This window comes from Ruditapes philippinarum, unplaced genomic scaffold (assembly GCF_026571515.1).
Source record: "Ruditapes philippinarum isolate M1 unplaced genomic scaffold, ASM2657151v2 ctg6828_1_1_1_1, whole genome shotgun sequence".
Classification (NCBI taxonomy): Eukaryota; Metazoa; Mollusca; class Bivalvia; order Venerida; family Veneridae; genus Ruditapes; species Ruditapes philippinarum.
This window is the reverse complement of record NW_026852366.1, coordinates 155,866-171,001: the sequence shown is the minus strand read 5'-3', so window position 1 is coordinate 171,001 and position 15,136 is coordinate 155,866. Positions and strand designations below refer to the sequence as shown.

At 32.2% G+C, this 15,136-nt stretch overlaps 2 protein-coding genes across 2 annotated transcripts in view; both read right to left on the bottom strand.

Moving 5' to 3' along the window:
- LOC132758324 (DNA-binding protein SMUBP-2-like) overlaps window positions 1-12,398 on the bottom strand; it is a 36,400-nt gene extending 24,002 nt beyond the window's left edge. The window contains exons 1-4 of the mRNA XM_060749905.1: window positions 12,395-12,398; window positions 11,685-11,969; window positions 11,025-11,085; window positions 8,952-9,044 (exon numbers count right to left, since the gene is read on the bottom strand). Of these exons, the coding sequence (XP_060605888.1) occupies window positions 8,952-9,044; window positions 11,025-11,085; window positions 11,685-11,969; window positions 12,395-12,398 (443 nt within the window). The remainder of the gene's footprint in view (window positions 1-8,951; window positions 9,045-11,024; window positions 11,086-11,684; window positions 11,970-12,394) is intronic.
- Window positions 12,399-12,567: 169 nt separating this feature from the next.
- On the bottom strand, window positions 12,568-14,588 carry LOC132758209 (uncharacterized). Its single transcript, XM_060749768.1, has 2 exons — window positions 14,141-14,588; window positions 12,568-13,319 (listed from the first exon to the last, which is right to left on the bottom strand). Exons 1-2 carry the CDS (start codon window positions 14,235-14,237, stop codon window positions 12,568-12,570), a joined length of 849 nt encoding a protein of 282 aa, XP_060605751.1. The 5' UTR covers window positions 14,238-14,588.
- Between the last annotated feature and the right edge of the window lie 548 nt (window positions 14,589-15,136).

Here is a 15,136-nt window from a genome sequence, read left to right as displayed (position 1 = left end):
TATCTTCTTTATTTGAATGACTCTTAAACATACTGGTTTTAATAATATGCAGGACTTCCATTAGTGGAAGTTTGTGAGTAATTTACACCTTAGTTTTGGCTTGCGACTTCCAGAATATCATACTTTTCCTTCTTTACCTTATAATGTGACTTCCAATGTTAGATACGTTGAAGGCTCTGTCTTCCAATTTTGAAACTTAATGGAAGCCCTGTATATGGTTAAATAAAGTACATGTAACTTTACACGTATTTTATCGATCAAAAAAAGAAACAAGAGGGCCATGATGGCCCTGAGGTCGCTCACCTGTATATAGGCCCCCCACCCCCGGGCCAATTTTTACCCAAGGGCTTTTATTTGTTTATTTGAACAGACTTGGTAGACACCCATAAGAAGATGTTTCATGCTAAACATCTAAGTTCTAGCTCATTGGCTTTTTTAAAAGAAGATTTTTAAAGTTTTTACTATACACATATAGTTAAAAACAATGTCACCCCTGGGGCAGGGCCAGTTTTGACCCCCGGGTGTTTATTTGAACAAACTTTGTAGATATTTACTAAAAGATGTTTCATGCTTAATATCTAAACTCTAGCTATTTGGGTTTTTCCAAAGAAGATTTTTAAGTTTTTGCTATACACATATAAGGAAAATCAATGACCCCCCCACCCCCCGGGCGGGGCCAGTTTTGACCCCAGGGCTTTTATTTGAACATACTTGGTAGACACCCATTAGAACATGTTTCATGCTAAATATCTAAGCTCTAGCTCTTTGAGTTCTTTAAAAGAAGATTTTTTAAGTTTTTACTATATGCATATAGGGAAAATCAATGACCCCCTGGGGCGGGGCCAATTTTGACCCCAGAGCTTTTATTTGAACAAACTTGGTAGACACTCATTAGAAGATGTTTCATGCTCAATATCTTAGCTCTAGCTCTTTTGGTTCTTTAAAAGAAGATTTTTTAAGTTTTTACTATATGCATATAGGGAAAATCTATGACCCCCTGGGGCAGGGTCAATTTTGAGCCCAGGGCTTTTATTTGAACAAACTTGGTAGACATTCACTAGAAGATGTTTCATGCCAAATATCTAAGCTCTAGCTCTTATGGTTCTTTAAAAGAAGATTTTTTTAAGTTTTTACCATATGCATATAGGGAAAATCAATGACCCCCGGGGCGGGGCCAATTTTGACCCCAGGGCTTTAATTTGAACAAACTTGGTAGACACTCACTAGAAGATGTTTCATGCTTAATATCTTAGCTCTAGCTCTTTGGGTTCTTTAAAAGAAGATTTTTTAAGTTTTTACTATAATGCATATTGGGAAAATCAATGACCCCCTGGGTCGGGGCCAATTTTGACCCCAGGGCTTTTATTTGAACAAACTTGGTAGACATTCACTAGAAGATGTTTCATGCCAAATATCTAAGCTCTAGCTCTTACGGTTCTTTAAAAGAAGATTTTTTAAGTTTTTACTATATGCATAAAGGGAAAATCAATGACCCCCAGGGGCGGGGCCAATTTTGACCCCAGGGCTTTTATTTGAACAAACTTGGTAGACACTCACTAGAAGATGTTTCATGCCAAATATCTAAGCTCTAGCTCTTATGGTTTTTTAAAAGAAGATATTTAAAGTTTTTTCTTTTGGTTGCCATGGCAACCAGAGTTCTGCATGGAATTAAATTCTTTGAACAATTTTTAAAGGTGACCACCAAAGGAACATTCCTGTGAAGTTTGGATGAAATTGGCTCAGTGGTTTATGAGGAGATGTCATTTAAAGCAAAAGTTTACGGACGGACGACGGACGAAAAGCGATCACAAAAGCTCACCCTGTCACTTTGTGACAGGTGAGCTAAAAAGAAATAGACGATGGGTCAATATCAACTTCAGGTAGGTTCCAATTTCGCAAATTCCATTTCTCAAAAAGAAATTATTAAAATCAAAATTGGATTTTTAGTGAACTAACGTTCGCTGCAGATGTATTCAAATAAATATCATATTTAAATCACGAAATGGTCGAATTTAGAACCTAAAATAGTATGTGGTATTGTTGAGTGTAAGAATACAGTTCAAAGTATTTTGTAATCTATAAAATGTGTGGTAAAAAATGGGGCTGCCGCCGATGTGATGATAGCCATGATAGTAAAATGTATGTGAACTATAATTTCTCTCCAAGAGCTCGCTTTGAGGCTTTGCCTTATTCATATTAATTGACTGATAATAGCGAGCTCGATGAGCTTGCCCAAAGCGAGCTTTACAGTAACACGAGTACCTGCTAGGTGATGGTTTTGAAAACTTTCGTCCGAAGTACCAAATTGACACATGGCAACTTTTGAATTACAAGATAACGATAAATGCAGATTGCCTGCTGCAAAGTAAATGGGCCAATTGTGTTAGCATCTAAGTCAAAAAATAAAGTTAAACATACAAGAAAATATTTGCTTTTTTTAAAAATCTTAGGATGTCTGTAACAATATTTTTGGAAAGAAAGGATAAGTTTTTGAATACTTTTTTCAAAATATTACATCTTACGTGAACCGTGTGGGTAGGGGACGGATGTTACAAAGATATACTCAAAGTCTGAATATCTTAAAATTTACAATTAAAATTGTATTATTTCTCATTATTTTATTAATATATTATGTATTCTGTTAAGTGTCACAAAATTTTTTGAGAAAATTCATTTTAGATATAAAAATATTTGCTATCAAATTGTCAGTTTTTTCCCTGCAAAATTAAATTTTCAAACATGTTAGAAACAAAGTAAAAAAAACAAGGATAGGTACATCAAATCATACTTAAATCAAATTTGCAAACACATTTCTTATAAAACAGTAAAAATTATAGGACTTTCTTATGTTTATTTCTTGTCAGATAATCCAGAAATGAATTGCATCAGGGGGACGGATGTTACATTTTTGGGGGGACGGATGTTACACTAGATGTTTAAAGCTCATAGTTCATACTTTCTTTGGTTTTATTTTCAAGTAATAAAATTTCTTAGAGTATTATGCTTTATATAGTACAATAAATGTAAAATAATTGAACAAATTATGAGAAAAATGTAGAAATATACCCGACAATTATGGAGTTTCTTACTTTTTGCGTTTCACAATGAAAAGTTGCAATGACTTAGTTTTCTTCCAGTTATCTTACATTTGAATGAACATTGAAATGTTTGGAATAAAATAAGAATATTGCTAATGAAATAAAATAATCCTTGTTTCCAGATAATGCATTAAAACACTGTGTTAAAGAAAGAATGTCATACCAACGGTACCTTTCTATACATGAAATCATTTACAATAATACTTTTGTTATATAATAAGATTTATTTTTGTAAAAGATATGATACAGTGTGAAGTAAATAAGAAGTTTTCAGATTGAAACATATGCAAGCTTGAATTTGTCATTACTAAATACATAAATTATAAACAATTAAAAAATTTCATTAAAAAGATTTTAAATTGTTGCAATTAAGTACTATCGATTTGATGAAATTTTAAGTAAATTAATGTGGAATGTCAGCAGCATTATCCAAAGATTTCATTATGATTCAGTGTCATAAGCTCATTATTTCTAACTTTTAATAATAATTCTCTGTGTAAATATTTCAGTGTACATGAACTGCTTAACTATGAACTAATTTGTCATTCAATAAAATTTATAGGTTCAAAATAATTTGCGAAGGGTTCATACAGACAATTTTTCACAATTATCCCAACTTTTTCATTATAGGAATCCTAACCATATCCTTTACTTAAGATTTTCTTCCACTTTATTAGTGATAACTAAATGGGTCAAATTGTAAGAAAATATGCTGGAATTTTGAAGAAAAAGAAATTTAATCAGGGTATTGAATTGTATTTCTTTATTTGTTTATTTTTTAATTGACTACATCTTTAGCCTGTAAAATTTTGAAGTTCAATAAATCCTTTGACTTAATTGATCTACAGCTTACTTAATGACAGGCCTTCTCTAACAGATATGGTAGTCCCTCCCACTGTTTTTAAGCATATGTACATCACCCTATATTGGCACCCCTACTGTTTTGTAATATATCACACTTCCCAATATACAATACACAGCTCCCAATATACAGCTCGTTAACTTCCAATTAAGTGCCAGCCCCCTCTGTGTGTATATAGTAAGGATCCATATGAGGGGCTGAGATGATTTGTTAACTATTTAAGGCTAAAGAATTTATGTTTTAACAAATGACTAATTTTAATCAAAAAGATACTTTCAACATCTCTACTGTTTACACCTTTTCTGTATATCCTATTTTGGATTTTGTGTTTGTTTCTTCTAGTTATTTTTTTTAATACTATTTTATTGTTGTGTGAAACATTCCTATACAGTTGCAAAACTTACTACTTCTCTATCATGCGTCATAAGAACAAGATAAGTTTGAGTATTACTGTAAAAAGAATCATTAGTTCTAATAGTTAATTTCTGTAACATCCGTCCCCTCCTGTACCCTTAGTTTGAAAACACAGAATAACAAAATATTATATTTGTCATAAATTCATATAAGCTTAACTATTATTTTTATAAACTTATAGGCCCATTTGATGTTTAAAAAAAACATATTAACTTTATTTCAAAGTAAATAATTTTATTTTTTTAGCAAAAAATAATGATTTTTTTTCAAAATTAAGGAATTTGGTGTTCACAAATAATAATTTTTATATAAATACATCATTTCAGTCCTTTATTTCCATTATTTCTTCATTTTTCATTGTAACTTTGGTGTTTTAGTGTAAAATTCCCTTTTCAATTACAGTTTATGTGAGATTTAATAAGTACCATATATAGGGGGACGGATGTTACGGGGACGGATGTTACACACAACTTTTACATTATTGTATTTTTTTTCTCATTAACATAGAAATTGGCAATTTTTGTAACATTTTCATAGTAAGACTATCAATAGGCACCAGAAACATTGTTTTTTATGAGTATTGTTTTAAAATTGGATATTTTATGAGAGGGGGACGGACGTTACAGTTTTTTCATCACAAATTTTTTTTCACCACTATAATGCATACTATGGTAAAATTGTTTCAAAATTTGTTTTGAAAACACTTTACATATGTTTTTAATTCATATTTCATTAGATTAAGACAATAAAGTACTATTTTATTTGTAATTGCTTAAAGGTATACTTGTTTAATTAATAACTGTATTTTGAAAAAACTGATGCATTACAAAAGTCTGATTTTACTAAAATCATCTTAACGATAAAAACCAGGATGATGTATACCAAGTATAATATATCATTGGAAAGGTAACTAAATTTTCTATGTGCATGTAAAAAAAATTAAGAGATAAATTAGAACAGATAATAGTGGTGTTAATTCTAAAAACACCAAAAAATCAGATGCTAACACATTACATGTAAAATTGGGCATTTTTAGGGTATAAAAATGTCTGTATCTATATTTTGGGTAATGCTTTCATAAAAAAACTTTTGGGCACATTTGCTTTATAGTAAGTTCTTTGTAAAAACACAAAAAATTAATTGCAAAAGCAAAATATTCTTTGAAAAAGCCTGCATTACATGTATTTTTGAAAAATTGGCCCATTTACTGTGCAGCAGGCAAGATGTACTCTGATTGAAGCGTAGACTGGTGTCCTGCGCACCTATATGGGAACATAAATTAATTGAAATGAGGAACCAGAATAAACGGAAGCAGTGTATAAAATACCCGGTACAAGTCAACCCGGCCCCGAGTCAACCCGGCCTTTAGTCAGCCCGGCCCCAAATTGGTCAACCCGGCCTCAAACCAATGTTATTTCTGGTCAACCGGAGGCCCCATTTTTTTTATTATTTATTTTGCTTTAAAATATAGACACATAAAACAACAAAAGTTTAGCGATGATATCTTTTATTATTTATTTTATATAAAAACTATCAATATTAACAAAAAAGCAACACGCATAGTTTACTCTTTTTACCGTCGCGAAAATAAGGTGACATCTGTCTTCAACCTTAACCTCTCTACGATAGAAGTATTAAATAAAAACTAAACTTTTTTATTGACATATTATGGAAAAGAAACCTTAATGTGTTCAAATCATTACTATGTTATTGTATGTTAAAAAAAGAAAAAGAAAGAAATGACCAAAAGCACACTAAAGTGTTTCCATTAACAGTTTTTAAGTATGAGATGATTCCATCTATCACAGGTATCGCAGGTTACTGCCTCCTGTCTGTCACGCACAATATATCCACATAAATACAGTTATCAAAGTGATTAAACACAAAACACTATCAATTTTTCAAACACTTAGTAATATTCCAATACTTTTTTACACGGTAAATAGTCTTTGAAAATAAGTTAATAAAACACGAAACAATTATTAATTATACTGATGAACGTATTCAATAAAAACATTCAAATGAACTGAAAAAAAGATTTTGGAAACTGTATTTATACAAACCTTTTAACTCAAAATTCTATGCATTTTTTTCCCTAATTACACTCATGAATGTAACCATCTTTAATTTACATCAATAAGACATGAAAGATACTACCAACTTATTTAAAGGATTTGTTTTCACAGCTATACCTTTTTGTTAATTGATTGCTTTAAACTGTTTGATTATCACATCTGAAATAATGTTGATGTACATTATAATTGTTGATGTTATTCATTATCACTATTGCGTGTCAAAGTCTTAATTGGCGCAATTAAATTCACCGACACTTTTATGCCAGTTCGTGTGTTTTTACTATTGTTCTATAGTTAATAATATTCAATTAATAATAAATCATTTTTTATTCCATCATACAACAAAATGACCTGAATAGTTTTCTTTGAAAAATATATATATTGGGGCAGGAATGACCGATTTTGGGGCCGCACTGACCAATTCTGGGGCCGCATTGACCAAATTAAAATACTGTGGGGCAGGTTTGACCAATTTTGGGGCCGGGTTGACCAATTTTGAGGCCGGGTTAACTTGGGGCCGGGTTAACTTGGGGCCGGGTTGACTGTAATTCAAAATACCGAATGACAATTTTAAAACGGAAAATGTAAAATAAAAATGAACGATTATTTTATACTATTTCACAGTAAAAGAAAATCGAGCTCGCTTTGAGGCTTTGCCTTTTTCATAGCGAGCTCGACGAGCTGGCCCGAAGGGCCTGCTCGCAAAGCGAGCTTTACGGTAACGCCAGTACCTGCTAAGTGATGGTTTTGAAAACTTTCGTCCGAAGTACCGAATTGGACACATCGCAACTTTTCGAATTTAAAGATAACGATAAAAACTGAGGAATTCTGACTGAAAACGGATGTGTAGACTGGTCACCCGCGCACGTCTATGGGAACCATAATTGGACAGGGAACCAGAATAACGGAAGCTGTGTATAAAATATCGAATGACAACTTTAAAATGAAAATTGAAGACGCCATTTTGTTTGAAAAATCTGATAAATAAAAACATTTTTTGTCGAATTTTGTTGTGAAAACTATCTAGAATGAAAGAAAATGGTCTAACTAAGAAAATTAATCCGAACACCAATATCTTTTATTCAGTCGTTAACGCTGTACAGGCGTTTAAAGTATTGTTTACGTGACGTCACAATGTAGCGCCAAACAGCACGTGCAAAACAATCAAATCAAGTACGCTATTTTAATGTCGCAAACATTTTAAGTTTTACATTTATCACACACCCGTGCCGCTTTTGCGACTCCGTAAAAATGGTATTGCACGGCCGTGCATATATTTTGACGTGAAGTCATTAGCGTTATACAAACAAAGTGTAAAGACGCGCTAAATGTTAGCAGTATACTCAGACTTCCCGAAATACGTCGGTCCGACGGACATGTCCGATAAATTTTGATCAGGTCCGACGAGTTTTTACTCCGGATCGGTCCGACTGTCCGGCTTTTATCCAAGCCGCATGTATACAAAATGGCGTCGCTAAAGGTGAGAAACCTTGGAAAAATTAAAAATCTACGTCAGAGGAACAGGCAGAACAGCAGTATAAGGATAAAAAGAATAGATCTGAGACAAAATTTAATGAAAAATAGAAGCAAGACAGTGAATCGTTGGTGTATGATAGGGAGGAGATGAAAATGCGCTGTAAGGAATGTGCCGATTTTTACGGCGAAAAAATTAAAAACAAAATGTGTCTTAGAAATACAAACACAAGTTATTCTTTGATTTTGATCAATTTTATTTGGTCCGACAGATTTCGTTTCGGTCCGACAGATTTTCATGGTTTGTCAGACCAAATGTCTGACAGTTTTTTTCAACTTTCGGGAAGTCTGTATACTATAGGCGCGTCAATGTAAAATGACTCTTATTTCACTTTAAACGGTATTTATTTTGGGTATGTGCTAAATAAAATATTAAATTCGTGTAAGTTCACCACTGAATTTATTGCACTCGTTGAATAAAATGATATTATGCTCGCCAGAGGCTCGTATAATATAATTTTATTCAATTCGTGCAATAAATTCAGTATTGAACTTACACTCATTCAATATCCTCGATTTAATTCACTTTTAATAATCTTTATTTCGCTTGAAATATTATAGAGTGAAATAAAATAAACAAACAAAGTTTAATCAACGTTTTCAAAACTTGTTATTCATTTAACGACAGGGGCGGAGCCAGTCACACGCACTCGTCACTGCATTTGAGATAGAAATGAGCGATTATTTCATACTATTTCACGTTAAATTTTTAAGTACATCGAGCTCGCTTTGAGGCTTTGCCTTTTTCATATTATTATTCTTCAATTATCAATAAGCTGAGGTAATGATTGTTTATGAATCTTAATAAAAAGGTTACTTCTTGGTGAACAAAACATGTATAAGTGAAACTTATCTTAGTACTGAAAAATTTCAACAAAACCAACAGAAAAAAAAATTGCTAGGTCGCGAAAACTAATGACAATAATAAATTTAAATATTTCCAAGATATAGATTTCATAAACATATAACCTTGTCTCTTCAATTTCTGAGGTCCTCTCTTTTTCCAGAAGTTGAAGTGTCTTAGAAACAAAACTTTCTACGGAAATTCTAGTTTTTTTCCTACTTTTTTATATAAAGGGATTTTAACTTTAAACAAAGAATTTAAATTGATCAAAAGATTTTAAAAAAGGGGCCAAATTTATTGAAAATGACAGAAAATTTTAAAGTATTTTGGTTTCAAAATGGCCATGTTGGTTTTGTCACCCAAAAATCGTTTTGGCACTTAACCCAACTAAAAAGAAAAAAAATAAAAAAAAGATTATGTAATCAAAGGTTTATAAACCCACGATTTTGGGGAAAACCCATTTTAGGGCCGTTTTTCATGGAAGGGGCCACTCTGTGTCCTTTAAAAGGTTCCATGATAACCCCCTGTATGAAAAACCATCTGCGGATGTTTAAAAATTCAAAAGTACCTTTTCTTTTTAAATTTAAAATTTCTGTTTTAAGCCGGTGCTGGGGGGCCGCGTTGGGCTTTCTTTAGGGTTTCTTATTTTCTTTTTTTTTTTTTTTTTAAAAAAAGAGGGGGAAAAAGGGTAAAATTGGAAATTAAGCACAGGGATACACTAAAAAATGTAAAAATACAGTAATTTTGTGGAAAAAAAAACTCCAGCAAAGGGCCTTTTCCCAGAAAAATAAGATTGTTTTCCCCGGTTGTTTTATATTTAAAAGCTCAGATAACATTCTCAAAATTTTGCTTTCAGCCAAAATTGTAATTGTTGAAAATGTTTATTTTGGCACATGCAAAATATTCGGGAATAAAATAGGTTTAAACCAACCAAAGAAGCTAAGTATTTTGGCCATGATCGGGCTTTCCCAAGGGATGATTTTAAACTTTCTAGGGGGGTTTTGGAGATAAATAATGTTTTTGTACACCCGACAAACTCAAGGAAAAAGTGTCCCCAATTACAGAAAATTTAGCACCACTAGTGTCAAAATTTACCAACGAAACAGATTTCATCCGGCCAATCTGGGGTTGGCAGACTTCAGATATCAATGTTTACAGTTTAGTACATTGGTAGAAATTCATTTTAATAATTTATATTGGATCGATCTCTTTTTAATCGCATCTTTCCATTTTAAAGCGCTGAACTTGTTACATTGCATCTAGACGCATCCGAGTTACATTGTCTGTTTGTTTTTGTGATTTCCGATAATGAGGATTCTAATAGAAAAATCTTAATTGTTATGTGTTATAAATGTAAAGAACATTGTTTAAACTTATACTGCCATGTGCATATATTGATATATTTGTATATAATCTGTGTCTTAATGAATAAGTTAGATAAAGTGCCCTGTCCGAAAAACACGGACCGCCCTGTCCCGACATACTGTCCGTTTTGGTATGGTCCGCCCTTTTCAGACCGCTCGGCCTAAAAATTCCGAAACCCAAAAAGTGAAATAAGGAATTAGAAAGGTTGGGGCCATCTCCCCCAAATTTCCCGTCAAAAATTTGGATAAGCCCCCCCAAAATACGTAGTTTTGAATAAAACAAGAAGGGTTTCGGTATTTCGTTTAATTTTTAACCTAGGGCTACTTAGAAACTAAAAATAAACAAATTTTCTGAAGGGTTTGGTTTTTGTTTTTTTTTATTTTCTGTACCTTTAAATGTCCACTAAAATTTTAAGAAATTCTTTCCCCCACTGGGGTTAAAACGCTAAAAAGGGTAACAATCAATTTTTTTACATACACACTTTAAATCACATAGCCATGAAAAGTATTACTAAGAAATATACTCAGATTGTATTTTTGTGCTATTCATATCCCGTTTTGTGTCATCTTTTCATATTTATAATAATAATAAATATAAATAAATATAATAATAACTCTTGGAAAAAAAACCCGAATGATCGGAGATTTTGCACAAACATTTTTTGTCAGACTTAGAACAAATGGAACATAAATCTCGAGATCATTTTAATATAAATATCTAGAAAAAAGTCCAGTCATGTCAACAAACTTAAGTGAAGTTATTTTGTGGTAGAGAAATGTAGATATAGGGATCATAGGGGTACAACAAGTAAATTTAATATGATTATAGAGAACATATTTAAAGTTTTGTGGGTTTCTTCCTTTTTCTGTCTCTGTTTTTGATGATGAGGTGATCCTAGAAAACAACACCAACAACAACAAAAACAAATAAACAAACATGTATATTTTTCTATTAAAATATTAACTTTACATAAAATGACTATAAATAACTTCTTGCCTATTGTGACTAACTTCACTTTGTAAATAACAATACAACTAATTACAGATTGATTCAAACCGCCTATATATACTTAAGTCACATATAACGCATAAATTTCATTTTTGCTGTACAAAAGTAGTTTCTTTTCCCAATTAGGCAAACAGGGGAAACTGAGTTTTAACTGGGGAAATTTTAAATTTCCCAAAAAAACTCTTACTTTTTAAAAATTTAATGAGAAAAAAATATCCCCCTTTTTTTTAATAGTTTTATTTTGGGTTTAAAAAAACGAAAGCAGGGGAAGGCTTGAAAAATTTTTGGCCCATTTTTAATTGTTTTAAATTATTTTCATAGTCATTTAAGGACCACCCTACCCGGAAATTTTCACATCCTCTCCTTTTGTTGTTCCGAAAAAGAACAGACATAGTTTTTTTCCAAACGGCATTTTTACAAACCTTCTTTTGGGTTTTCCTCAAATTTCGCCCAATTATTTTCCCGTTTCTCCTAAATTTTCATACTTTCATCTTCCCCCTCGTCGTCATCTTCTTCGAAGGTGACATGTTCCTCGTCATCCTTTGTATGTGTATCGCCTGTAAGATAATCAACTCCAAAATCTTCTGGTACATCCTCTGCTTTTACTTGTATAACAATAGAAGCTGATTCGTTTTCGATGAAATACTTTGCACCTCTGCTGTCAATCCTGCTTGTGATGGCACTTACAGTTCTAGCACTGACTGTTCCTTTCGGAAAAATTGCAGTATCTAGTGTCAAGTGGAGATCATTTTCTGTATCGTCAGTCGAACCTAGAGCCCAGTCTCAATGTCATATGGCGTTTTTTATTCTACTCTCTTCGAATATCGCCGTTCTCATTTGCCTGCCCAACGAATCATCATTCCAATACCCTAAACTCTTGCTTTCTCGTTATCATCGTCGTAGCATATACCTGAATTATCATTTTCCGATATATTCAAATAAGATTGGGTTTTTTCAGTGATTTTTGGGATTCTTCGTTGAAAATTTTCCCTTTTTTTAAATTTTTTTAATGAAACCAACGGGACTTTGATTTAAATAAATCATTGAGAGTTTGGCCCCCTCTTTTTTAGTTTTTCTTTTTGGGTTTTGGAATTTTGTGACGATTTTTGGGCTTTTTAGTTTTTTTCAGATTTTTTTTAACTCTTGAAAAAACCGTAATTTTGTTTTTTTCCCTCTTTTTCAAAGGTTTGCTCACCCATTTCTCCCCTCCCGGTGATTTTTTTTTCGACACTTTTTATACTTTCTTTTTCCATTTTTTTTGACAATTTTAGGACTGTGTCACTTTCTCCGCTTGTTTTTGGGGTTTCCCTTAGAAGCTTTCCAGTCTTTTTTTCAGGTTTTTCATTTTCGTTTTTTTAAACTTTTCCGTTACCAAAACAGGGGTAATTGATATTCTCTTACTTGGTTTGCTGTTGATAATCCTAAACTCTGCTGTTTATAGGGTCTTTGAGAAAGGGTTGCAACCTCGCTGTCGTTAAGGTCAATTTTTGTACGACATATTTTAGCTTCCTTTGATTGTTTCTCGCAATTAACTTTTGGAGTATGCGATGAAAGTTGAGTATGTGACGGATATATCGCATTATCATCTGTTTGTAACACAATAGCTTTCGGTGTTACATTTGAATTTCTTGATGTGTTACCATTGCTTCCTGTTTGAAATATCTGAGAACTATCTTTGTCACTTGTCTCTGCCCTCAAAACAGGCATTGCATAATTGTCCGGTCTTGTCGGTATAACTTTATTATTTTCTAAATCTTCAATAGAAAGTCTTTCTGACTTTTGGTTATTAGCCATTGTAATTGTTTTCAATTTTTGACTGTCAGACAAATTGGTGTCATTTGGTATATTTTTCTCTTTACTCAAAGGATACTCCTTGATGTTATCATTTCCATCTAATTGAAAGACAGTTAGTTCATGTCCGTTTTGCGTGTCTTCTTGTTTACTTTTCTTTCCTTTACCAAATGGAAACACTGAAAAGGGATTGTATTGTTTGTCTAATACTGGAGATTTTGAAATTCTGTGATCGCCATTATACTTTGTTTCAATAGGGGCTATTCCTTGTGGTCCGTTAACCCAGAGAGGTGACCTTTGATGAGGTATATTGTCAATATCAACTGAAACTAGAATAAAAATAAAAAAAGTTTAAGGGTAAATTATATTTGTTTTATCCTACATATGTACTTAGATAAGCAATAAACGCAGTATGAGAACCAGCTCATGCATTGAACGGAAAGTGTGTAAGATGCACAGTTATCAAATTACTATGCATTTGGTTAAACTAAGTTGAAAATGACAAATACAATTTTTGTTTTTCATATTACATGTATACCTGTCATGCTAGCAGTGCTAATATCGTGTAAATGATATGCTTCTTTCATACAGTATAAAACAAAACATTAATAATTATTTGTTAAAAAGTTACGGAGTATTAATAAGTAAATATATTTAAATGAATTGAAAAGAAAATACACACTGCAATATTAATGATACTAAATCTTTTCGTATGTGAAACAAGGCATTATAAAGGAATACTTCACAATTTCCATGTGCAACCAAATTCCGTAAGCAAATGGTGCAAGTTTAAATGTCTTACTTTATTATTGTTGATCTGTGCAAAATGTCCGGACTGTCACCTCATAAAATCAAAATAGAAAAACCCTTTATAGAGTCAAACCAAATGTATAGTGTAACTATTTTTAGGTTAATTCGGACTAAAAACACAAAATTCGACTAATTTCGTGAATAGAAACAGTTGTATTGATAAAATGAAAATTGATTTCAACTAAGCTGTTTTATTCTAAATTCAAGCTTTATTTTCAGTGTGGACTACTTTTCTAAATGTTTGCTCTATATGTTGTCACTATACGCGTGCATACTACTTATTTACTTAATAGACACTCAAACTAATTGTAATGTTGTTGCAATGTCTGCTCGTACATACGTTTCTTAGACCTCGGCGATTCTACAGTGTTCACGTTTTCATTTTCTTGTTCTTTCTTATTCTGTTTCCCTTTCTTTCTTTTACACAACAGACACATCAGAATAACGGCTGCTATTAAAACGAGAATGCCAAAAACGATGCCGACTATTGCACCAGTTGACAACCCGCTACTACTACTTTCGTCTGTTTTAGCTATTGAAAAAGGTTTGGAATTAAAGTTATTTTTTCATAATAAGAATTACACAAAAGAAATATGGAGAAACGATAATTTTGCGAAGCTGTCTTTTAACATTGTTAATACATTTTGTATAATCATAATGTCTAGAATATTTATGACGCATGAGGGAGAACAGGTTTGATTTTAACATATATGATTTTTATAAGTTGATTAATCTTGAAGGCGTGTCATTATTTTCATAACAAAAGATGAGAGGATGTAATAAAATGTTACTCACGACATAACCCTGCATTGAAAGAGAAAAATAAACAATTTTAAAGCTTATGAAAGACATCGTTACATATAGTACCAGTTTCCTAATAAAACTTAAATAATAACTAACTAAAATTGTATCATAGTTTTAGGACCTTTCTGTTGAAAATGTGTCAGAGTTAAATCGTATACATATATACATGCACATTGTGTTAACTGGAGTGCAGTACTATTAGCTACCCGCACTCCAGAGCATGTCCATTGATTGGTTCATTTTTGCTGGGGTTTACTTATTGTGACGGCAGAGAAAGGAGAAGCAATAGAAATATAATATTAAGATGCTCGTTCATTGGTTATTGTTTTCTGGAGTTTCATATTGTGACAACAGGGAACGTGATTATATGTTTGACTATGATTCAAAAGAGAAAGAACATCAAAACACTCGGCAATCTGATTAATACTCGGGGGATACGCCCCCTCGTAAAAATCAGATAGCCTTGTGTTTCGATGCTCTTTTTATTACTTATTTTGTGAAATAACGCAATTGCTTTATGGTATGCCAGCAC

What these genes read in the sequence shown, in the direction of transcription:
- LOC132758209 (XM_060749768.1), bottom strand. Translation starts at nt 14,237, where the DNA reads ATGTGTCTGTTGTGTAAAAGAAAGAAAGGGAAACAGAATAAGAAAGAA. An exon ending in ATCGCCGAGGTCTAAGAAAC is followed by an intron (nt 13,320 to 14,140) that starts GTATGTACGAGC and finishes TTTTTATTCTAG; the next exon opens with TTTCAGTTGATATTGACAAT.